This window comes from Hydractinia symbiolongicarpus, chromosome 11 (assembly GCF_029227915.1).
Source record: "Hydractinia symbiolongicarpus strain clone_291-10 chromosome 11, HSymV2.1, whole genome shotgun sequence".
NCBI lineage: Eukaryota > Metazoa > Cnidaria > Hydrozoa > Anthoathecata > Hydractiniidae > Hydractinia > Hydractinia symbiolongicarpus.
In genome coordinates this window covers 27,774,136-27,800,860 of record NC_079885.1, presented here as the reverse complement: position 1 = coordinate 27,800,860, position 26,725 = coordinate 27,774,136, and the positions used below count along the sequence as shown (strand labels likewise).

Here is a 26,725-nt window from a genome sequence, read left to right as displayed (position 1 = left end):
CGGCCGAGTGTAATCGCTGAATTCCTGCAATCATGTCAAATTAAGAAGAATGTTATTTCTTGGAGTCCAATTGGCTCATTTATCACATTTATAAGGTCACAGTACGGAATCACTTCAATTAAGTCCCACAGTCAATCGTTTCACTGTCAAAAGCAATACAACTTAGTCATATCGGAAAAAAATTAATAAATACATGTTGGTACGAATACGTGAAGCAACCGTTGTAACTTAGGCGGATTGACACCGTTAGAAAGTCAATGAAATGTAGTTTTTGAAAATGTTTCTATTTCTTCAGCGCGCGCTAACGGCTAGGATTGGTCCCACAGTACAAAATGACTTTTTTATCTAAACTTTTAAATAAAGCACTACCACAGCGCCCAGCGAAATCGGTAAATTCCAACAATCATGTCAAATTAAGAAGAATGTTATTTCTTGGGTCCAATTGTCTCATTTATCACATTTTTGAGGTCAAAGTCCAAAATCAGTTCAATTAAGTCTCACAGTCAATCCTTTCACTGTTAAAAACGATGCAACCTAGTAAAATCAGAAAAAAATCGCTAAATACATGATGTTACGAATATGTGACGCAACCGTTGTAATTGAAACGGACTGATACCGTTAGAGAGTCAATGAAATGTAGTTTTTAAAACTGTTTCTCTTTTTTCAGCGCGGGCTAACGGCTAGGATTGGTCCCACCGTAAAAAATGACTTATTTATCTAAATTTTTAAGTGAATCCCTACCTCAGCGCCCAGTGAAATCAGTAAATTCCAGCAATCATGTCAAATTAAGAAGAATGATATTTCTTGGTTCCAATTGTCTCACTTATCACATTAATAAGGTCACATTCCAAGATCAATTCAATTAAGTGCCACAGTCAATCGTTTCACTGTTAAAAGCGATACAACCTAGTATTATCAGAAAGATATCCCTAAATACATGTGGGGACGAATATGTGACTCAACCGATGTAACTCAAACGGACTCATACCGTTAGAAACTCATTGAAACGTACCTTCTAAAACTGTCTCTATTTCTTCAGCGCGCGATAACGGCTAGGATTCGTCCCACAGTAAAAAATCACTTATTTATCTAAATTTTTAAATGAAGCGCTCCAAACAGCGACCAGTGTAATCGCTAAGTTGCGTCAATCATGTCAAATTAAGAAGAATGTCATTTCTTGGGGTCCGGTTGGCTCATTGATCACATTTATAAGGTCACAGTCCAAAGTTACTTCAATTAAGTCCCAGAGTCAATCGTTTCACTGTTAAAGGCGATATAACTCAATAATATCGGAAAAATATCACTAAATACATGTTGGTACGAATATGTGACGCAACCGTTGTAACTCAAACGGATTGATACCGCCAAGAAGGCAATGAAATGTAGTTTTTGGGAATGTCTCTATTTCTTCAGCGCGTGCTAACGGCCAGGATTAGTCCCACAATAAAAAATGACTTATTTATCTAAATTTTTAAGTGAAGCGCTACCATAGGGCCGAGTGTAATCGCTGAATTCCTGCAATCATGTCAAATTAAGAAGAATGTTATTCCTTGGAGTCCAATTGGCTCATTTATCACATTTATAAGGTCACAGTACAGAATCACTTCAATTAAGTCCCACAGTCAATCGTTTCACTGTCAAAAGCAATACAACTTAGTAATATCGGAAAAAAATCAATAAATACATGTTGGTACGAATACGTGAAGCAACCGTTGTAACTTAGGCGGATTGACACAGTTAGAAAGTCAATGAAATGTAGTTTTTGAAAATGTTTCTATTTCTTCAGCGCGCGCTAACGGCTAGGATTGGTCCCACAGTACAAAATGACTTTTTTATCTAAACTTTTAAATAAAGCGCTACCACAGCGCCCAGAGAAATCAGTAAATTCCAACAATCATGTCAAATTAAGAAGAATGTTATTTCTTGGGTCCAATTGTCTCATTTATCACATTTTTGAGGTCAAAGTCCAAAATCAGTTAAATTAAGTCCCACAGTCAATCCTTTCACTGTTAAAGGGAAACTAAGGTCAAAAAAAAATGTTATTAAAAAAAAATTAAGAACGTTGTATAACATCTAAATAAACTATTGAAAGAAAAATTAACTCTTAATTTTCATTATTTAGGCTGTTTTAGCCCATTAAAGTTCTAAGGTTTTCTGAAATTAACCGTGTACTCCATTCACGGTTCCTCGTGAACCATACAGAATTATGACGTATGAGCTGCGAGACTCAAAATCACTTAGTCATGGATAGCAGCGAAAAAAGTAGTTGTGCTAGTGAACATAGCGAATGAAACAGATGAAAGTATTTGCAAAGGGTGTTATGATAACGAACCTGAATATACTGAAAGTCAGTTGAAAAACATTTGTTCATCAAAAACTGCGAATGATATCTCAGACGACGACGAAGATGAGGATTTAGACTCAAGCAGGTTAGAAAACTTACATTGGTGTAAGTGTAAAAAATGTGATATACACGAGTTAATGACTGTTGAAGAATGCAAGTGTTGTTTGGAGTTTACAACTTTACTGGGAGAAAAGCTGGAAGAGAATACATGTATTACCTTGCATAAAGATTTTAATATTCTTTGTTTAAATCAGGGGCGGATACAGGTTTAAAAAGTCCTTAGTCAAAATTTTTCGTGAAGCCAAATTATCATTTTTTTAATGTATACTTACCAGACATTTCATAAGAATAAATTGAAAGAAAAAACAACATAAATCTAGCTACTTTTTCAAAGCAGCTGGTATTCCAAAATAATGTTTTTTGAAAACTTGAAGGGTTACATTAATAACCCATAAAAATCTTCTTTCTTCTTTCTTCTTTCTTGCACATCACGTAATGTAGAAAACCATGGACAAATTGAATCTAACATGAAATGGGTCAAATTGAGCAAATTGTCAAAACCGGCCAATGGAATAATGAATGAATTATCAAATCTGACATCTAAACATCAGCATACCGGGTTGACATGATAACAAAGAATTATATAAAAACAAATTTAAAAAATGAATGTGCAAGAACTATTTCAGTAAAATATATAAAAAAAACAAAGGATATGGCATATAAAAAACAAGGCTCAAAAAGTAAATTTATAAACTGAAAGGACTCTTGCTAAAAAGCAGCATTAACATATAAATCAGGGGTTGTGCTCAAAGCATTTTAATAAATGTATGTTATAAAATAGGAAAAATTCAGAAAATCCAAAGTTGAGAAACTTTTAGGGTGAACCTAAGATGTTAAGTGTATAATTACCAACTTAAAAGTAAGACTTAGCAAAAGATGAGTAAGTAGAGGTAAGTATGGGTAAGTAAGGATAAAGTAAATTGTTTAAATATGTATTAAGTTTTAAGTGAATTTAAATTAACTGTAATCTTCTAGGATCTCGGGCAAAAATATTAAGTACATCATCTACCTTTGGAATAATTTCTTCATGAATGTACATTAAGGAAAGGCCATTAAGACGATCTTCTGTCATGGTACTACGGCAATAATCTTTTAATCGTCTTAATGATGAAAAACTTCTTTCACATTCACATGAAGTAATAGGGATAGTAGCAAGAATGCGAATAGCAACATTTATATTAGTAAATAGAGACAGGTTTATTGACTTTAAAGTTTGAGCAATGGTTTCAGGTCTTGTACCCTGATAATCCAAAGCAAACTTTTCCCACAGCTCTAACTCAGACTCTAGAGCAAGAGGATTTGGCATGTCAGATTTGTAAAAATCTACAAACCTTTTAAATTTGCTCTTCCAGTCTTTGTTGGAGTAAACCATTGAAACTACTTTGGCTGGTACAATGCACAATCCATTATACACTACAAAGTTTTCAAAATCAAACCTCGAGTTAAGTTCACTGTTTAAATGGTCCAAGATTGGTATGGTTAAGGCTTTTTTATAATAATCCTTTGGACTGATAGCAGGTTGGTTGTCCCTTAATGTTTGCCTTCTGATAACCCGTTTCATTTTCTCCTCAACTCCTACACTTTCCGCAACATCTAATGCCTCCTTGTACCATGAGTTGTGAAAAAAATCTACATTGTTCCTGCAACTCATAGTTGTATTTTTCAAATTAGTAATGTATTGAACATTATCTGTAATATCAATACTTTTATCTTGAAGCAAAGTTGTAACACCATGTGTTAGTGCCAAAACATTTCTGGTCACAACAACAGATACAATGAACTCAAAGGTAGAAATTTAATTAAAAAAAGAGTGTGCTTTGGTGGCAGTTTCATTATTGACAATTTTATTTAATTTAACTACCATATCATCAAGGGTCACATAAATTGCAACATAAAGTTCTTGAAAAACTTCCATGCCATCAATACGCTCAATCCACCGTGTTCGGCAGACATCTTTAAGTTTAGACTTATCAGAATTAGGACAATATTGAATGACATTTTTTTCAAGGAGCTGTTGCCTTTTTTGTGAAAAGTTAAAGAAGTAGGAAATTTCTTTAATTTTGCTCATAGCATTTTTTACCAGCGTGATGGAACAAGATTTAGCAACACAAAGGTTTAAACGGTGGCTATGACAATGAACTTAAATAGCCTTTTTGTTAACTGACAGAAGACAAGCCGATAAACCATTTAAATGTCCAGCAACATTACCAGCCCCATCATAACCCTGGCCCCTGCAATTACCGAAATCTAGATGTAAATTTTGCAGAGCAGACAACATAAGCTGGGCTAAATCTGCACCAGTTAAACCCTCTTTACAATGAAGAAATTTAAGAAAATCTTCCTTGATATTTCTACTTGAATCAACATAACGGATTACTAAAGAAAGTTGTTCCTTATTAGAACAATCTAAAAGTTCATCAGCCAGGATAGAGAAAAATTTATTCTTCCTAATTTCAGAAACAATTTTATTAGTTATTACCTCACCACAACAATTTATTAAATCATTTTGAGTGGTTTTGGAAATATATGTTGCGTTTTTAGGGCATTTAAAATTGTCACCACATTTGTGAACATTTTTTATCAAATTATATAATTCTTCTGGCCTAAGACCTTTACATTTGTCCCTATATCCAGCAACATCCCACTCATTTATTGAAGAAGTGACAAGAGATGAGCAACCTGCTTTTGATGATGATTCTGAGAAAAATGAAGGAAATAATAAAGGCTTTTGGGACAAAAAGGATACAGGCGAAGAAAGATTAGCAGGGGAAGTAAAAGTAGAAGAATTTTTTCCAAAAACTTGGCTGGCATTGGAAGTAGAAATGGAAACCGTTAAACTATTTTTAGAATTATACGTAGATAAACTTTTTATTGAATCAGTACTATTTGTTTTAGTTATCAGCAAGCTGTTTTGTGTGGACATACTTTTTACTTTAGGTAATACAAGCTTATCGCTGCATTTATCGGTCCAAAATGATAGCTTTGCTTGTACTTTATCACTAGCAAAACCCACAGTTTTAATTTTTTTACAGGTTTTTTTTCATTGGAAAAGGATTTACGCTTACTACTATGATTTAACAAACGTATACAGGGAACGAAATGGTTTGGTTTATAATTTTCACCTGGTCTGGATACATAACCATGCATAACATAACAAAGCTCTATGTGAGAAGCTATGTTTTCATTGGGGATTCGAGGTTGAACTTTCTCCGCAAACAATAACTTATAACATGTTTCGCCGCATTCGGGGTATGCTACATTTATATTGTGATTAATGACAGTAGAAAGGGCAAGTATGTCAAGAAGACCTGCCCATCTGCTGTTTTTGCAATTACACAGAGCTTCAAATTGCACTAATTCTATAAGTGAAGAACCATGGGGGTAATCTTTATCAGATATAGCCAGGGACATATCAAATACTTGCTTGAAATTCTTAAAAAGTTGGTTATTATATAGTTGTCCTTGTTCAAATAGTTCAAATAGAGTATAGAAGGGGATGCGTAGAATAAGATTCAGCATGAATAAACAACTCTAAAGAAGTAAGTAACCTTAAATCATGGCACAATGAATTGTCACCTGACAACATTAATGATACCGAGCTGTATAAGCAGTTTCCACTTGCTTCAGAGCTAAAACAGGAAAAACAAAGCCAATCTGAGTCTTGTGCCTAGCTATTAATACATTCACAAACATAACAACACAACTCAGCTACCATTTATATATTTGTTTATGACACGTTTTGAAAAATAAAATTTTTCTGAGAATAAAACAAAAGAATATTTAATAAAAACAATTAAGGTCAGCCATATTAAATCCTTGGCTTTAGTTTCAGTTTATGACTGAAAATTGCATTGTTATAGCTGAACAAAAACTAAATTGTAAACTTCAGTCTATTAACAAAAACAAAGCTTTGTGGATCAGAAAAAAGTTTAAACAAACCTACCTCAAAGCAATGAGTGTTTCCGAGTTGTTTTGAACAAACTTTGTAGGAAAGTCCAAAGGAGCTAACCTATATTTTAATACACTTCCATTCTCCAATGCGGGAGTTAAAAATTTCTTTCATTACATCGACATTCTACTTAAAAAAACACTAGTCACCTTGTCAGACATGGATTTTAAAGCCATGTTTAACAAGAAAGAACCTTTTTTCACGGGGGTAATCGTATCCGGCGGACTGCTAAGTCACTAGACTGGTAATTCGAGTTATATCGTTAAGGGCGGCTACCTTTTTTTCACTCAAAAATCGTGCCGCACAGACTATATATGTCACTAGTCTATGTTACAGGTTTGCTCAACCCTGTAGATTTGTATGACTTTTACCGCCGTAAGAAACACTACCGCTTAACGGACCATAGACTATATTCGTCAAAACAATCACGCACCATGCAAATTAAAACAGATACAACGCACAGACGTGGCTCTGCGGCACCCTGAGCGGTTGGTCCCCTATTTTATATCAACTCCCGCTCGACGGCGCACGTTGTTTACATAAAAAGAACTTTACGCACTACTATGCCCCTCTCGATTGACATCGTCCGTTATACAGGTAGACAATTTACCTTCGTCACTTGACGTCTTTGACGTGGTATGTATCCGCCCCTGTAAATCGCACCGTATTAGAGACAGCAAGCATTAGACATCGCAGATATCAAAATAATTTCAAGGATATAAAATCTTTTCAAAACAAGTAAGCTTATTATTCTACCTTTCAAAACAAATATAAAATATTACTTCATATGCGAAAAATAAAAATGCGTTCTTTATCTACATAAAAGTTCGTTTACTGAATGTGAGTCAAAGAATATTTAAAAATATATATACAACATTTTGTAAGGCCTAGGTTCCACAACAACAAAACATATTATATTCTTTTTAGACAACTACGCTTTTCAGCATACAGACAATATACGGCTTGGGTGCATTACTATGAAATGTAATGTCTGTGAAAGTGTGGTTTCTTTGTTTTCACTAAGTAACTTCTTTACGGTCTAGAATAAAAAAATGAAGTGTAGATCAACCCTTATATTTTTTTTCGAAGTCCAGCCAGGTGCGCATGAAAACTTAACCTGGTTTTCATTAACATTGATAACAAAAATAACATATGATAATAAAAAGTAATACTAGTAATAATATTCGTGCGTTTTTCCAAATTTTATTAAGAATTTTTCATGGAAATTTTTATAAAATTTCCACTTATTTTCACTACTTAAAAAAAATTACGAAACACATTTATATTTTAATTACAATATAGAAACCAGGCTATCTAATTAAATATGTTCGCTAAAAGAGTTGTACCAGAAAAGGTTGAAATTAAAAAACATGATTTTTGTAACTCACATGTAGGCATTCTTCCTGCATTTTTCTTTTTAAAGATGAATCACGTTTTAATACGGTAGTGCCATCCATGTTAATAAATTCGTAAGTTTTGTGTTTAAAAATAGTTGGAACTGCTCCACAAAGTAGCTCTTTCCGTTTCGATGGTATCCCCGTTAGACGTCCTTTTAAATCATCTTTTATGCAGTCAGGATGGAAGTGGTCTTCACATACAACTTTATTTTTCCCAAATGGAAATGTTTCTACATTCAATCCAATACCAATATTATGCAACCATTGTGCTGCGCGAAGTTTCTCAGTTGTATTTACTGGCTTTGGGATCATGAAAAAACTTTTTTTAGCAGTTACTCTCCCAGTGGTTTGCGAACATCCATATGCCAGGCAACTTGGCATTTTGAGTAGTAAAGACAAAATGTACAATTATAGTTAAGAAGTAAAATTCATCTTTTATGTCTTCATACATCAAATCAGGCGAACCTTATAGTATGGTTTCACTTACTCACTCGCGGATCATACGTCATTGCTCTCCATCGTAGAATTATTTTATGTACTCTAACGGAGATGTAAAAAATAACCTTTTTACTCTAAAATCCTCATAAAAATACATTTTTTTTGAAAAAAAATTTAAGGTATCTTTTTTAAATAGTATAATAAACGTTTTTATGAAAAAAAAAAATTTTGACCTTAGTTTCCCTTTAAAAACGATGCAACCTAGTAAAATCAGAAAAAAATCGCTAAATACATGATGTTACGAATATGTGACGCAACTGTTGTAATTGAAACGGACTGATACCGTTAGAGAGTCAATGAAATGTAGTTTTTAAAACTGTTTCTCTTTTTTCAGCGCGGGCTAACGGCTAGGATTGGTCCCACCGTAAAAAATGACTTATTTATCTAAATTTTTAAGTGAATCCCTACCTCAGCGCCCAGTGAAATCAGTAAATTCCAGCAATCATGTCAAATTAAGAAGAATGATATTTCTTGGTTCCAATTGTCTCACTTATCACATTTATAAGGTCACAGTCCAAGATCAGTTCAATTAAGTGCCACAGTCAATCGTTTCACTGTTAAAAGCGAAACAACCTAGTATTATCAGACAGATACCCCTAAATACATGTGGGGACGAATATGTGACTCAACCGAGGTAACTCAAACGGACTCATACCGTTAGAAACTCGTTGAAACGTACCTTCTAAAACTGTCTCTATTCCTTCAGTGCGCGATAACGGCTAGGATTTGTCCCACAGTAAAAAATCACTTATTTATCTAAATTTTTAAATGAAGCGCTCCAAACAGCGACCAGTGTAATCGCTGAGTTGCCGCAATCATGTCAAATTAAGAAGAATGTCATTTCTTGGGGTCCAGTTGCCTCACTTATCACATTTATAAGGTCACAGTCCAAAGTTACTTCAATTAAGTCCCAGAGTCAATCGCTTCACTGTTAAAGGCGATATAACTCAATAATATCGGAAAAATATCACTAAATACATGTTGGTACGAATATGTCACGCAACCGTTGTAACTCAAACGGATTGATACCGCCAAGAAGTCAATGAAATGTAATCTTTGAAACTGTTCCTATTTATTCAGCGCGTGCTAACGGTCAGGATTAGTCCCACAGTAAAAAAAGACTTACTTTGTATAAATTTTTAAGTGAAGCTCTACCATAGGGCCGAGTGTAATCGCTGAGTTGCGGCAATCATGTCAAATTAAGAAGAAAGTTATTTCTTGGGTTCCAGTTGGCTCACTTATCACATTTATTAGGTCACAGTCCAAAGTTATTTCAATTAAGTCCCAGAGTCAATCGTTTCACTGTTAAAAGCGATATAACTTAATAATATCGGAATAATATCACTAAATACATGTTGGTACGAATATGTGACGCAACCGTTGTAACTCAAACGGATTTATAACGACAGAAAGTCAATGAAATGTAGTCTTTGAAACTGTTCCTATTTATTCAGCGCGTGTTAACGGTCAGGATTGGTCCAACAGTAAAAAAAGACTTATTTTGGATAAATTTTTAAGTGAAGCGCTACCATAGGGCCGAGTGTAATCGCTGAATTCCAGCAATCATGTCAAATTAAGAAGAATGTTATTCCTTGGAGTCCAATTGGCTCATTTATCACATTTATAAGGTCACAGTACAGAATCACTTAAATTAAGTCCCACAGTCAATCGTTCCACTCTCAAAAGCAATACAACTTAGTAATATCGGAAAAAAATCACTAAATACATGTTGGTACGAATACGTGAAGCAACCGTTGTAACTTAGGCGGATTGACACCGTTAGAAAGTCAATGAAATGTAGTTTTTGAAAATGTTTCTATTTCTTCAGCGCGCGCTAACGGCTAGGATTGGTCCCACAGTACAAAATGACTTTTTTATCTAAACTTTTAAATAAGGTGCTACCACGGCGCCCAGCGAAATCGGTAAATTCCAACAATCATGTCAAATTAAGAAGAATGTTATTTCTTGGGTCCAATTGTCTCATTTATCACATTTTTGAGGTCAAAGACTAAAATCAGTTCAATTAAGTCCCACAGTCAATCCTTTCACTGTTAAAAACGATGCAACCTAGTAAAATCAGAAAAAAATCGCTATATACATGATGTTACGAATATGTGACGCAACCGTTGTAATTGAAACGGACTGATACCGTTAGAGAGTCAATGAAATGTAGTTTTTAAAACTGTTTCTCTTTCTTCAGCGCGGGCTAACGGCTAGGATTGGTCCCACCGTAAAAAATGACTTATTTATCTAAATTTTTAAGTGAATCCCTACCTCAGCGCCCAGTGAAATCAGTAAATTCCAGCAATCATGTCAAATTAAGAAGAATGATATTTCTTGGTTCCAATTGTCTCACTTATCACATTAATAAGGTCACAGTCCAAGATCAATTCAATTAAGTGCCACAGTCAATCGTTTCACTGTTAAAAGCGATGCAAACTAGTATTATCAGAAAGATATCCCTAAATACATGTGGGGACGAATATGTGACTCAACCGATGTAACTCAAACGGACTCATACCGTTAGAAACTCATTGAAACGTACCTTCTAAAACTGTCTCTATTTCTTCAGCGCGCGATAACGGCTAGGATTCGTCCCACAGTAAAAAATCACTTATTTATCTAAATTTTTAAATGAAGCGCTCCAAACAGCGACCAGTGTAATCGCTAAGTTGCGTCAATCATGTCAAATTAAGAAGAATGTCATTTCTTGGGTCCAGTTGACTCACTGATCATATTTATAAGGTCACAGTCCAAAGTTACTTCAATTAAGTCCCAGAGTCAATCGTTTCACTGTTAAAGGCGATATAACTCAATAATATCGGAAAAATATCACTAAATACATGTTGGTACGAATATGTGACGCAACCGTTGTAACTCAAACGGATTGATACCGCCAAGAAGTCAATGAAATGTAGTTTTTGGGAATGTCTCTATTTCTTCAGCGCGTGCTAACGGTCAGGATTAGTCCCACAGTAAAAAAAGACTTATTTATCTAAACTTTTAAATAAAGCGCTACCACAGCGCCCAGCGAAATCGGTAAATTCCAACAATCATGTCAAATTAAGAAAAATGTTATTTCTTGGGCACTTAATTGAACTGATTTTGGACTGTGACCTTATAAATGTGATAAGTGAGACAATTGGAACCAAGAAATATCATTCTTCTTAATTTCACATGATTGCTGGAATTTACTGATTTCACTGGGCGCTGTGGTAGGGATTCACTTAAAAATTTAGATAAATAAGTCATTTTTTACGGTGGGACTAATCCTAGCCGTTAGCCCGCGCTGAAGAAAGAGAAACAGTTTTAAAAACTACATTTCATTGACTCTCTAACGGTATCAGTCCGTTTCAATTACAACGGTTGCGTCACGTATTCGTACCAACATGTATTTAGTGATTTTTTTCCGATATTACTCAGTTGCATTGCTTTTGACAGTGAAACGATTGACTGTGGGACTTAATTGAAGTGATTCTGTACTGTGACCTTATAAATGTGATAAATGAGCCTATTGGACGCCAAGGACTAACATTCTTCTTAATTTGACATGATTGCTGGAATTCAGCTATTACACTCGGCCCTATGGTAGCACTTCACTTAAAACTTTATATAAAATAAGTCCTTTTTTACTGTAGGACCAGTCCTGGCCGTTAGCACGCGCTGAATAAATAGGAACAGTTTCAAAGACTACATATCGTTGACCTTCTGGCGGTACAAATCTGTTTGAGTTACAACGGTTGCGTCACATATTCGTACCAACATGTATTTAGTGATATTCTTCCGATATTATTTAGTTTCGCTTTTACCAGTGAAACGATTGACTGTGGGACTTAATTGAACTTATTTTGGACTGTGATCTTATAAATGTGATAAGTGAGACAATTGGACCCAAGAAATAACATTCTTCTTACCTTGACATGATTGCTGGAATTTACCTTTTTAACTGGGCGCTGTGGTAGCGCTTCATTTAAAAATTTAGATAAATAAGTCAGTTTTTTTGGTGGACGAATCATAGCCGTTAGCGCGCGCTGAAGAAAGAGAGACAGTTTTAAAAACTACATCACATTGACTCTGTATCGGTATCAGTCCGTTTCAATTACAACGGTTGCGTCAGATATTCGTACCAACATGTATTTAGCGATATTTTTCTGATTTTACTAGGTTGCATCGCTGTTAACAGTGAAAGGATTGACTGTGGGACTTGATTGAACTGATTTTGGACTTTGACCTCATAAATGTGATAAATGAGACAATGGGACCCAAGAAATATCATTCTTCTTAATTTCTCATGGTTGCTAGAATTTACCGATTTCGCTGGGCACTGTGGTAGCGCTTTATTTAAAATTTAGATAAAAAAGTCATTTTGTACTGTGGGACCAATCCTAGCCGTTAGCGCGCGCTGAAGAAATAGAAACATTTTCAAAAACTACATTTCATTGAATTTCCGGCGGAATAAATCCGTTTGAGTTACAATGGTTGCGTCACATATTCGTACCAACATGTATTTAGTGATATTGTTCCGATATTATTAAGTTATATCGCTGTTAACAGTGAAACGATTGACTCTGGGACTTAATTGAAAAGATTCTGTACTGTGACCTTATAAATATGATAAATGAGCCAATTGGACTCGAAGGAATAACATTCTTCTTAATTTGACATGATTGCTAGATTTTACCGATTTCGCTGGGCACTGTGGTAGCGCTTTATTCAAAATTTAGATAGATAAGTTTTTTTTTACTGTGGGACTAATCCTGACCGTTAGCACGCGCTGAAGAATTAGAGACATTCTCAAAACTACATTTCATTGACTTCTTGGCGGTATCAATCCGTTTGAGTTACAACGGTTACGTCACATATTCGTACCAACATGTATTTAGTGATATTCTTCCGATATTATTAAGTTATATCGCTTTTAACAGTGAAACGATTGACTCTGGGACTTAATTGAAAAGATTCTGTACTGTGACCTTATAAATATGATAAATGAGCCAATTGGACTCCAAGGAATAACATTCTTCTTAATTTGACATGATTGCCGCAACTCAGCGATTACACTGGGCGCTGTTTGGAGCGCTTCATTTAAAAATTTAGATAAATAAGTCATTTTTTACTGTGGGACGAATCATAACCGTAAGCGCACGCTGAAGAAAGAGAGACAGTTTTAAAAACTACATCTCATTGACTCTGTAACGGTATCAGTCCGTTTCAATTACAACGGTTGCGTCACATATTCGTACCAACATGTATTTAGCGATATTTTTCTGATTTTACTAGGTTGCATCGCTTTTAACAGTGAAAGGATTGACTGTGGGACTTGATTGAACTTATTTTGGACTTTGACCTCAAAAATGTGATAAATGAGACAATTGGACCCACGAAATAACATTCTTCTTGATTTGACATGATTGTTGGAATTTACCGATTTCGCTGGGAGCTGTGGTAGCGCTTTATTTAAAAGTTTAGATAAAAAAGTCATTTTTTACTGTGGGACCAATCCTAGCCGTTAGCACGCGCTGAATAAATAGGAACAGTTTCAAAGACTACATTTCATTGACTTCTTGGCGGTATCAATCCGTTTGAGTTACAACGGTTGCGTCACATATTCGTACCAACATGTATTCAGTGATATTTTTCCGATATTATTAAGTTATATCGTTTTTAACAGTGAAACGATTGACTCTGGGACTTAATTGAAATAACTTTGGACTGTGACCTAATAAATGTGATAAGTGAGCCAACTGGAACCCAAGAAATAACATTCTTCTTAATTTGACATGATTGCCGCAACTCAGCAATTACACTGGGCGCTGTTTGGAGCGCTTCATTTAAAAATTTAGATAAATAAGTCATTTTTTACTGTGGGACGAATCATAACCGTAAGCGCACGCTGAAGAAAGAGAGACAGTTTTAAAAACTACATTTTAATTAATTTCTAACGGTGTGAGTCCGTTTCAATTACAACGGTTGCGTCACATATTCGTACCAACATGTATTTAGCGATATTTTTCTGATTTTACTAGGTTGCATCGCTTTTAACAGTGAAAGGATTGACTGTGGGACTTGATTGAACTTATTTTGGACTTTGACCTCAAAAATGTGATAAATGAGACAATTGGACCCACGAAATAACATTCTTCTTGATTTGACATGATTGTTGGAATTTACCGATTTCGCTGGGAGCTGTGGTAGCGCTTTATTTGAAAGTTTAGATAAAAAAGTCATTTTTTACTGTGGGACCAATCCTAGCCGTTAGCACGCGTTGAATAAATAGGAACAGTTTCAAAGACTACATTTCATTGAATTTCTGGCGGTATAAATCCGTTTGAGTTACAACGGTTGCGTCACATATTCGTACCAACATGTATTCAGTGATATTTTTCCGATATTATTAAGTTATATCGTTTTTAACAGTGAAACGATTGACTCTGGGACTTAATTGAAATAACTTTGGACTGTGACCTAATAAATGTGATAAGTGAGCCAACTGGAACCCAAGAAATAACATTCTTCTTAATTTGACATGATTGCCGCAACTCAGCGATTACACTGGGCGCTGTTTGGAGCGCTTCATTTAAAAATTTAGATAAATAAGTCATTTTTTACTGTGGGACAAATCCTAGCCGTTATCGCGCGCTGAAGAAATAGAGACAGTTTTAAAAACTACATTTTAATTAATTTCTAACGGTGTGAGTCCGTTTGAGTTACAACGGTTGCGTCACATATTCGTACCAACATGTATTTAGTGATATTTTTCCGATATTAATAAGTTATATCGTTTTTAACAGTGAAACGATTGACTCTGGGACTTAATTGAAATAACTTTGGACTGTGACCTAATAAATGTGATAAGTGAGCCAACTAGACCCAAGAAATAACATTCTTCTTAATCTTATATATTAATTCCCTTGCGTGAGTAAAACTGTGAGTCCACGACCCGGAAATCACGGGTCACTTTCTTATGACGTGGCTGTACGCTAAAATTTAACTAAAAACATTAGGGATGTACTTCATAGAAATTGCACATAAGGTGTAAATATATAACCCGCTGCTAATAACGATATAAATATATATACCCTTATGCCAAAAAACTCTATTTTACCATATATATATATAGGTATCGCTACATATGAAACGGTATTAGATATTCACAAAGCATACGGACTGTTAAATGAAGTTCCTAGCATAAAACGGAAATTGTGTTTACGAAAAAGATGGCTGTTCTTTTTGAGTATTCTCTACTTTTTCATTCAAAATAAATCTTTAAAAAAACATTTGAAGAAGAGCATGGTTTTATAAATTAATCATAGCAAGGTTCTGTAAGGTTTTTTCATGTTTTATTTTCAGTTTTGATTATATTATTGTTGCCAGACATGTTTTATAGCTAGCATCAAAAAAAGCCAACCATCACCAACAACACTAGCTAGCTAGCTAGGAATATATATATATATATTATATATATATATATATATATATATATATATATATATATATATATATATATATATATATATATATATATATATATATATATATATATATATATATATATATATATATATATATATATATATATATATATATATATATATATATATATATATATATATATATATATATATATATATATATATATATATATATATATATATATATATATATATATATATATATATATATATATATATATATATATATATATATATATATATATATATATATATATATATATATATATATATATATATATATATATATATATATGGGGTATAAAGGTATAAAGAACATGGCTACATATATATATAAATATATATATATATATATATTTATATATATATATGTAGCCATGTTCTTTATACCTACCTAAGTCTCCAGTTCATATTTAAGTGACTAGCTATTAGCTGCTGTAGCTAGCTAATGCTACCTTTAAACTAAAGATTCCCAGTATATATATTCCCACAAAACCCATCAAACGTTATTAACCCTGAAGATTTTAAACATTTTCCTGGGTTTTTTTGGTTTGCGAAGTTCTGAAAATAAAGTTCAGAAATTACTTATTTTTAAAATGTAAATTTAATTTGTTTCAAATTGTGGTTTTGACATTTTCATGTAAGAATTTGTGGGCAAAAACCTTAATCAGCATGCTAAAAGAACTGACTTTTCTTAATTTAGAATTACTAAACACAACCATTTTCTTACATTTAGTGTAAACTTTTGTGCGTATGGCTTCTTTTTAATACACCAAAAGAGCTACTTTGTTGATTTCAATTTTATACTCTTTGTAAGCTATTTTTTTCTTCTTTTTGACATTTTGAATTAACTTATTGTTGTAGAAGGCATATAATATACATGCATATAAAAAAATGGAATTTTGCAAATTTCTGTTTTACCACTCAATTTTTACATTTTATAAGTTATTTGGAACAGAATGGTATGAAATAGACCAAAATACCTGATCTTAGTTGTTTTTAATTTACAGGCTGTGTCTGTGAAACTTTAAGGGGAACATTTGGTGGAAGACAATGGCATGACATATACTGATAGAACTGGTTTTTGTTGTGTTAGATGTTATATCTGAACCTTTTTGACATTTTATGTTAATTTTGCGAGGAAGGACCATATATATATACACAGGAGAAGAATTCAATTTTACACCTTGCAAGCTTTGTTTTTCTATATTTTGTATAAATTCTTACTGGGGAGGACTCCGTGCAGTATATCGAAATGACTGATCCTTCTCGATTTAAATTTGATGTGTTCTAAATCGTATATAGTTTTGGAAATTTTGTGTAAGATTTAATGGGTAAGGGCTAGATGCAATATGTCAAAAAAACTTTTTTTGTTGAATCAAAAGCACTCCCTACAACCATTCTTTTTTTTACAGTTTGTGAAGCTTTTGTGAGGAAAGAGTGTATGCAATATTATGAAATAACTGAGTTTTGTTGCAAACTGTCTTTCTTAGGCATTTTGGATTAAAATATTGTTTTAGAGGGCATATGCAGTAGATATATGTATGTTTGCAAACTTTGATTTTGTCGTTACCTCTCATTTTTTACATTTTGATTAAACTTTTGTGGGAGACCGTCGGTATGCGAAGGACCAAAATAAGAGATTTTAGTATTATTTAGAATTTGTATTTTGTGTTGCAAAATTGGTGCAAAAATTGACATAAAATGAACTTATAAACAGATTGATTGCTGTTGTTTAACATGACTCATTATGACTTATATATATATTTTATGAAAATTTGTGACAGAATACTATGTGAGATTTGAAATTTTGTTTACTTTATTGATGGTAAAACAGCATGCAAATTGCTAAAAGGACTTTATTAATTTTAGATTTAAACACCGTTATTTTGTTGGCATTTTGTCTAAAGTTTGGTGAGGAAGGACTGTATGCAATATATCAAATAATGTTTTATTGCATTATAATTTATCCTTGCAAATCCCTTTTTAAAGGTTCCCTCCCTCCCACAATCAAGTTAAGCTCATATTACAGATCTTTGAAAGTTGTCTAGGAATCTTTTTATTTTCTTGAAAAATCTTTATCCGTTCTCGAGATATTTGTCTTAAAAGTAGCGCTAATTATGCAAAATTGTGACATCATAAGTATGCATTGAGCATAATTATGGTAACTAAATAAAAAAAATTATGTAAAATGTTCAAAACGCATCAAAGTTAATGGCCAAAAAACATTTTTAACTCTATATGGCTTTTCAAAAAAGTTAAATTAACTCCATTGCAGAGTATACTCATGACATCATGCATAATTAGTGAATCTTCTTAGTCCAAATTCTAAAGAACCGATCAAGAATTTTAAAAAAAATATTCAAATTCCTAGACAACCTTTCAAGCTCTTTTATATGAGCTCAACTTGATTTTTCACGGAAGGTAACCTTTAACACCTTAGATAAAAATTTCTACTTAGGCAAAATTTTTTGTTTATTTTTCACATTTTGTGTCAACCTTTGGCAGGGTTTGCAATAAACTAACTGATTTTAACATATACAATGAGAGAGATTTGTGTTTGACATTGATTAGCTTTTTTGTATATATGTGGCGTTTTGAGTGATTTAAACTTTATAGGTGAGATGTATGTTGAAATGCTTTTGAGAACTTCTTTCCGAATAATTTTCGCATTTGTCAGATGGTCGGAGCAGTAATTTTAGTAGATTTAGATTTTAAATGTTACATAAATACTGCAGTTGTTGGACACCTGTAATTTTTTTGGTCATTTATATAATAATGCAGATGTAAGATGCGCACTGCTGTATTGTTTGTTTTTTGATGGACATATATCTGCTACATAAATTAAATGGAACACAGTGGATTCTTCCACGGGAAACAGCTAGTTTGACATGATTGCCGCAACTCAGCGATTACACTGGGCGCTGTTTTGAGCGCTTCATTTAAAAATTTAGATAAATAAGTAATTTTTTTCTGTAGGACGAATCCTAGCCGTTATCGCGTGCTGAAGAATTAGAGACAGTTTTAGAAGGTACGTTTCAATGAATTTCTACAGTATGAGCCCGTTTGAGTTACATCGGTTGAGTCACATATTCGTCCCCACATGTATTTAGGGATATTTTTCTGATAATACTAGGTTGTATCGCTTTTAGCAGTGAAACGATTGACTGTGGTACTTAATTGAACTGATTTTGGACTGTGACCTTATAAATGTGATAAGTGAGACAATTGGAACCAAGAAATATCATTCTTCTTAATTTGACATGATTGCCGCAACTCAGCGATTACACTGGGCGCTGTTTGGAGCGCTTCACTTAAAAATTTAGATAAATAAGTCATTTTTTACGGTGGGACCAATCCTAGCTGTTAGCCCGCGCTGAAGAAAGAGATACAGTTTTATAAACTGCATTTCATTAACTCTCTAACGTTATCAGTCCGTTTCAATTACACCGGTTGCGTCACATATTCGTACCATCATGTATTTAGCGATATTTTTTGATTTTACTAGGTTGCATCTTTTTAACAGTGAAAGAATTGACTGTGGGACTTAATTGAACTGATTTTGGACTTTGACCTCAAAAATGTGATAAATGAGACAATTGGACCCACGAAATAACATTCTTCTTGATTTGACGTGATTGTTGGAATTTACCGATTTCGCTGGGCGCTGTGGTAGCGCTTTATTTAAAAGTTTAGATAAAAAAGTCATTTTTTACAGTGGGACCAATCCTAGCCGTTAGCACGCGCTGAATAAATAGGAACAGTTTCAAAGACTACATTTCATTGAATTTCTGGCGGTATAAATCCGTTTGAGTTACAACGGTTGCGTCACATATTCGTACCAACATGTATTTAGTGATATTTTTCCGATATTATTAAGTTATATCGTTTTTAACAGTGAAACAATTGACTGTGGTACTTAATTGAACTGATTTTGGACTGTGACCTTATAAATGTGATAAGTGAGACAATTGGACCCAAGAAATATCATTCTTCTTAATTTGACATGATTGCTGGAATTTACCGATTTCACTGGGCGCTGTTTGGAGCGCTTCATTTAAAAATTTAGATAAATAAGTCATTTTTTACTGTGGGACAAATCCTAGCCGTTATCGCGCGCTGAAGAAATAGAGACAGTTTTAAAAACTACATTTTAATTAATTTCTAACGGTGTGAGTCCGTTTGAGTTACAACGGTTGAGTCACATATTCGTCCCCACATGTATTTAGGGATATTTTTCTGATCACACTAGGTTGTATCGCTTTTAACAGTGAAACGATTGACTGTGGTACTTAATTGAACTGATTTTGGACTGTGACCTTATAAATGTGAGAAGTGAGACAATTGGACCCAAGAAACATCATTCTTCTTAATTTGACATGATTGCTGGAATTTACCGATTTCACTGGGCGCTGTGGTAGGGCTTCACTTAAAAATTTAGATAAATAAGTCATTTTTTACGGTGGGACCAATCCTAGCTGTTAGCGCGCGCTGAAGAAAGAGATACAGTTTTATAAACTGCATTTTATTAACTCTCTAACGTTATCAGTCCGTTTCAATTACACCGGTTGCGTCACATATTCGTACCATCATGTATTTAGCGATATTTTTTGATTTTACTAGGTTGCATCTTTTTTAATAGTGAAAGAATTGACTGTGGGACTTATGTGAACTGACTTTGGACTTTGACCTCAAAAATGTCATAAATGAGACAATTGAACCCAAGAAATAACATTCTTCTTAATTTGACATGATTGTTGGAATTTACCGATTTCGCTGGGCGCTGTGGTAGCGCTTTATTTAAAAGTTTAGATAAAAAAGTCATTTTTTACTGTGGGACCAATCCTAGCCGTTAGCACGCGCTGAATAAAAAGGAACAGTTTCAAAGACTACATTTCATTGAATTTCTGGCGGTATAAATCCGTTTGAGTTACAACGGTTGCGTCACATATTCGTACCAACATGTATTTAGTGATATTTTTCCGATATTATTAAGTTATATCGCTTTTAACAGTGTAACGATTGACTCTGGGACTTAATTGAAATAACTTTGGACTGTGACCTAATAAATGTGATAAGTGGGCCAACTGGAACCCAAGAAATAACATTCTTCTAAATTTGACATGATTGCCGCAACTCAGCGATTACACTGGGCGCTGTTTGGTGCGCTTCATTTAAAAATTTAGGTAAATAAGTCATTTTTTACTGTGGGACAAATCCTAGCCGTTATTGCGCGCTGAAGAAATAGAGACAGTTTTAAAAACTACATTTCAATTAATTTCTAACGGTGTGAGTCCGTTTGAGTTACAACGGTTGAGTCACATATTCGTCCCCACATGTATTTAGGGATATTTTTCTGATCACACTAGGTTGTATCGCTTTTAACAGTGAAACGATTGACTGTGGTACTTAATTGAACTGATTTTGGACTGTGACCTTATAAATGTGATAAATGAGACAATTGGACCCAAGAAATATCATTCTTCTTAATTTGACATGATTGCTGGAATTTACCGATTTCACTGGGCGCTGTTTGGAGCGCTTCATTTAAAAATTTAGATAAATAAGTCATTTTTTACTGTGGGACAAATCCTAGCCGTTATCGCGCGCTGAAGAAATAGAGACAGTTTTAAAAACTACATTTCAATTAATTTCTAACGGTGTGAGTCCGTTTGAGTTACAACGGTTGAGTCACATATTCGTCCCCACATGTATTTAGGGATATTTTTCTGATCACACTAGGTTGTATCGCTTTTAACAGTGAAACGATTGACTGTGGTACTTAATTGAACTGATTTTGGACTGTGACCTTATAAATGTGATAAGTGAGACAATTGGACCCAAGAAATATCATTCTTCTTAATTTGACATGATTGCTGGAATTTACCGATATCACTAGGCGCTGCCGTAGGGCTTCACTTAAAAATTTAGATAAATAAGTCATTTTTTACGGTGGGACCAATCCTAGCTGTTAGCCCGCGCTGAAGAAAGAGATACAGTTTTATAAACTGCATTTCATTAACTCTCCAACGTTATCAGTCCGTTTCAATTACACCGGTTGCGTCACATATCCGTACCATGATGTATTTAGCGATATTTTTTGATTTTACTAGGTTGCATCTTTTTTAACAGTGAAAGAATTGACTGTGGGACTTAATTGAACTGATTTTGGACTTTGACCTCAAAAATGTGATAAATGAGACAATTGGACCCAAGAAATAACATTCTTCTTAATTTGACATGATTGTTGGAATTTACCGATTTCGCTGGGTGCTGTGGTAGCGCTTTATTTAAAAGTTTAGATAAAAATGTCATTTTTTACTGTGGGACCAATCCTAGCCGTTAGCACGCGCTGAATAAATAGGAACAGTTTCAAAGACTACATTTCATTGAATTTCTGGCGGTATAAATTCGTTTGAGTTACAACGGTTGCGTCACATATTCGTACCAACGTGTATTTAGTGATATTTTTCCGATATTATTAAGTTATATCGCTTTTAACAGTGTAACGATTGACTCTGGGACTTAATTGAAATAACTTTGGACTGTGACCTAATAAATGTGATAAGTGAGCCAACTGGAACCCAAGAAATAACATTCTTCTAAATTTGACATGATTGCCGCAATTCAGCGATTACACTGGGCGCTGTTTGGAGCGCTTCATTTAAAAATTTAGATAAATAAGTTATTTTTTACTGTGGGACAAATCCTAGCCGTTATCGCGCGCTGAAAAAATAGAGACAGTATTAAAAACTACATTTCAAATAATTTCTAACGGTGTGAGTCCGTTTGAGTTACAACGGTTGAGTCACATATTCGTCCCCACATGTATTTAGGGATATTTTTCTGATCACACTAGGTTGTATCGCTTTTAACAGTGAAACGATTGACTGTGGTACTTAATTGAACTGATATAGGACTGTGACCTTATAAATGTGATAAGTGAGACAATTGGACCCAAGAAATATCATTCTTCTTAATTTGACATGATTGCTGGAATTTACCGATTTCACTGGGCGCTGTGGTAGGGCTTCACTTAAAAATTTAGATAAATAAGTCATTTTTTACGGTGGGACCAATCCTAGCTGTTAGCCCGCGCTGAAGAAAGAGATACAGTTTTATAAACTGCATTTCATTAACTCTCCAACGCTATCAGTCCGTTTCAATTACACCGGTTGCGTCACATATTCGTACCATCATGTATTTAGCGATATTTTTTGATTTTACTAGGTTGCATCTTTTTTAACAGTGAAAGAATTGACTGTGGGACTTAATTGAACTGATTTTGGACTTTGACCTCAAAATTGTGATAAATGAGACAATTGAACCCAAAAAATAACATTCTTCTTAATTTGACATGATTGTTGGAATTTACTGATTTCAATGGGCACTGTGGTAGCGCACAACCGTTGTAACTCAAACGGATTTATACCGCCAGAAATTCAATGAAATGTAGTCTTTGAAACTGTTTCTATTTATTCAGCGCGTGCTAACGGCTAGGATTGGTCCCACAGTAAAAAATGTTTTATTTTGTATAAATTTTTAAGTGAAGCGCTACCATAGGGCCGAGTATAATCGCTGAATTCCAGGAATCATGTCAAATTAAGAAGAATGTTATTCCTTGGAGTCCAATTGGCTTATTTATCACATTTATGAGGTCAAAGTCCAAAATCAGTTCAATCAATTCCCACAGTCAATCCTTTCACTGTTAAAAGCGATGCAACTTAGTAATATCGGAAAAAAATCACTAAATATATGTTGGTACGAATACTTGAAGCAACTGTTGTAACTTAGGCGGATTGACACCGTTAGAAAGTTAATGAAATGTAGTTTTTGAAAATGTTACTATTTCTTCAGCGCGCGCTAACGGCTAGGATTGGTCCCACAGTACAAAATGACTTTTTTATCTAAGTTTTTAAGTGAATCCCTACCACAGCGCCCAGTGAAACCAGTAAGTTCCAGCAATGATGTCAAATTAAGAAGAATGATATTTCTTGGTTCCAATTGTCTCACTTATCACATTTATAAGGTCACAGTCCAAGATCAGTTTAATTAAGTGCCACAGTCAATCGTTTCACTGTTAAAAGCGATATAACCTAGTATTATCAGAAAGATACCCCTAAATACATGTGGAGACGAATATGTGACTCAATCGAGGTAACTCAAACGGACTCATACCGTTAGAAACTCATTGAAACGTACCTTCTAAAACTGTCTCTATTTCTTCAGCGCGCGATAACGGCTAGGATTTGTCCCACAGTAAAAAATCACTTATTTATCTAAATTTTTAAATGAAGCGCTCCAAACAGCGACCAGTGTAATCGCTGAGTTGCGGCAATCATGTCAAATTAAGAAGAATGTCATTTCTTGGGGTCCAGTTGGCTCACTTATCACATTTATAAGGTCACAATCCAAAGTTACTTCAATCAAGTCCCAGAGTCAATCGTTTCACTGTTAAAGGCGATATAACTCAATAATATCGGAAAATATCACTAAATACATGTTGGTACGAATATGTGACGCAACCGTTGTAACTCAAACGGATTGATATTGCCAAGAAGTCAATGAAATGTAGTTTTTGAGAATGTCTCTATTTCTTCAGCGCGTGCTAACGGTCAGGATTAGTCCCACAGTAAAAAAAGACTTATTTATCTAAACTTTAAACAAAGCGCTACCACAGTGCCCAGCGAAATCGGTAAATTCTAGCAATCATGTCAAATTAAGAAGAATGATATTTCTTAGGTCCAATTGTCTCATTTATCACATTTATGAGGTCAAAGTCCAAAATCAGTTCAATCAAGTCCCACAGTCAATCCTTTCACTGTTAAAAGCGATGCAACCTAGTAAAATCAGAAAAATATCGAAGAATGATATTTCTTGGTTCCAATTGTCTCATTTATCACATTTATGAGGTCAAAGTCCAAAATCAGTTCAATCAAGTCCCACAGTCAATCCTTTCACTGTTAAAAGGGATGCAACTTAGTAATATCGGAAAAAAATCACTAAATATATGTTGGTACGAATACATGAAGCAACCGTTGTAACTTAGGTGGATTGACACCGCTAGAAAGTTAATGAAATGTAGTTTTTGAAAATGTTACTATTTCTTCAGCGCGCGCTAACGGCTAGGATTGGTCCCACAGTACAAAATGACTTTTTTATCTAAGTTTTTAAGTGAATCCCTACCACAGCGCCCAGTGAAATCAGTAAGTTCCAGCAATCATGTCAAATTAAGAAGAATGATATTTCTTGGTTCCAATTGTCTCACTTATCACATTTATAAGGTCACAGTCCAAGATCAGTTCAATTAAGTGCCACAGTCAATCGTTTCACTGTTAAAAGCGATACAACCTAGTATTATCAGAAAGATACCCCTAAATACATGTGGGGACGAATATGTGACTCAATCGAGGTAACTCAAACGGACTCATACCGTTAGAAACTCATTGAAACGTACCTTCTAAAACTGTCTCTATTTCTTCAGCGCGCGATAACAGCTAGGATTTGTCCCACAGTAAAAAATCACTTATTTATCTAAATTTTTAAATGAAGCGCTCCAAACAGCGACCAGTGTAATCGCTGAGTTGCGGCAATCATGTCAAATTAAGAAGAATGTCATTTCTTGGGGTCCAGTTGGCTCACTTATCACATTTATAAGGTCACAGTCCAAAGTTACTTCAATTAAGTCCCAGAGTCAATCGTTTCACTGTTAAAGGCGATATAACTCAATAATATCGGAAAATATCACTAAATACATGTTGGTACGAATATGTGACGCAACCGTTGTAACTCAAACAGATTGATACCGCCAAGCAGTCAATGAAATGTAGTTTTTAAGAATGTCTCTATTTCTTCAGCGCGTGCTAACGGTCAGGATTAGTCCCACAGTAAAAAAACACTTATTTATCTAAACTTTAAATAAAACGCTACAACAGTGCCCAGCGAAATCGGTAAATTCTAGCAATCATGTCAAATTAAGAAGAATGATATTTCTTAGGTCCAATTGTCTCATTTATCACATTTATGAGGTTAAAGTCCAAAATCAGTTCAATCAAGTCCCACAGTCAATCCTTTCACTGTTAAAAGCGATGCAACCCAGTAAAATCAGAAAAATATCGCAAAATACATGTTGGTACGAATATGTGACGCAACCGTTGTAACTCAAACGGATTGATACCGCCAAGAAGTCAATGAAATGTAGTTTTTGAGAATGTCTCTATTTCTTCAGCGCGTCCTAACGGTCAGGATTAGTCCCACAGTAAAAAAAGACTTATTTATCTAAACTTTAAATAAAGCGCTACCACAGTGCCCAGCGAAATCGGTAAATTCTGGCAATCATGTCAAATTAAGAAGAATGATATTTCTTGGGTCCAATTGTCTCATTTATCACATTTATGAGGTCAAAGTCCAAAATCAGTTCAATCAAGTCCCACAGTCAATCCTTTCACTGTTAAAAGCGATGCAACCTAGTAAAATCAGAAAAATATCGCTAAATACATGTTGGTACGAATATGTGACGCAACCGTTGTAATTGAAACGGACTGATACCGTTACAGAGTCAATGAGATGTAGTTTTTAAAACGGTCTCTCTTTCTTCAGCGCGCACTAACGGCTAGGATTCGTCCTACAGAAAAAAATGACTTATTTATCTAAATTTTTATATGAAGTGCTCCAAACAGCGCCCAGTGTAATCGCTGAGTTCCAGCAATCATGTCAAATTATGAAGAATGATATTTCTTGGTTCCAATTGTCTCACTTATAACATTTATAAGGTCACAGTCCAAGATTAGTTCAATTAAGTGCCACAGTCAATCGTTTCACTGTTAAAGCGATACAACCTAGTATTATCAGAAAGATATCCCTAAATACATGTGGGGACGAATATGTGACTCAATCGAGGTAACTCAAACGGACTCATACCGTTAGAAACTCATTGAAACGTACCTTCTAAAACTGTCTCTATTTCTTCAGCGCGCGATAACGGCTAGGATTTGTCCCACAGTAA

At 34.3% G+C, this 26,725-nt stretch overlaps 2 protein-coding genes across 2 annotated transcripts; both read right to left on the bottom strand.

The window, feature by feature from the left end:
• Window positions 1–2,785: 2,785 nt before the first annotated feature.
• Window positions 2,786–4,472, bottom strand: LOC130613643 (52 kDa repressor of the inhibitor of the protein kinase-like). Its single transcript, XM_057434956.1, has 3 exons — window positions 4,266–4,472; window positions 3,414–4,184; window positions 2,786–2,866 (listed from the first exon to the last, which is right to left on the bottom strand). The coding sequence occupies exons 1-3, from the start codon at window positions 4,470–4,472 to the stop codon at window positions 2,786–2,788; spliced, it is 1,059 nt and encodes a 352-aa protein (XP_057290939.1).
• Window positions 4,473–7,188: 2,716 nt separating this feature from the next.
• LOC130614402 (uncharacterized) lies at window positions 7,189–8,294 on the bottom strand. Its single transcript, XM_057435830.1, has 2 exons — window positions 7,742–8,294; window positions 7,189–7,392 (listed from the first exon to the last, which is right to left on the bottom strand). The coding sequence occupies exons 1-2, from the start codon at window positions 8,129–8,131 to the stop codon at window positions 7,294–7,296; spliced, it is 489 nt and encodes a 162-aa protein (XP_057291813.1). The 5' UTR covers window positions 8,132–8,294; the 3' UTR covers window positions 7,189–7,293.
• Window positions 8,295–26,725: the final 18,431 nt, after the last annotated feature.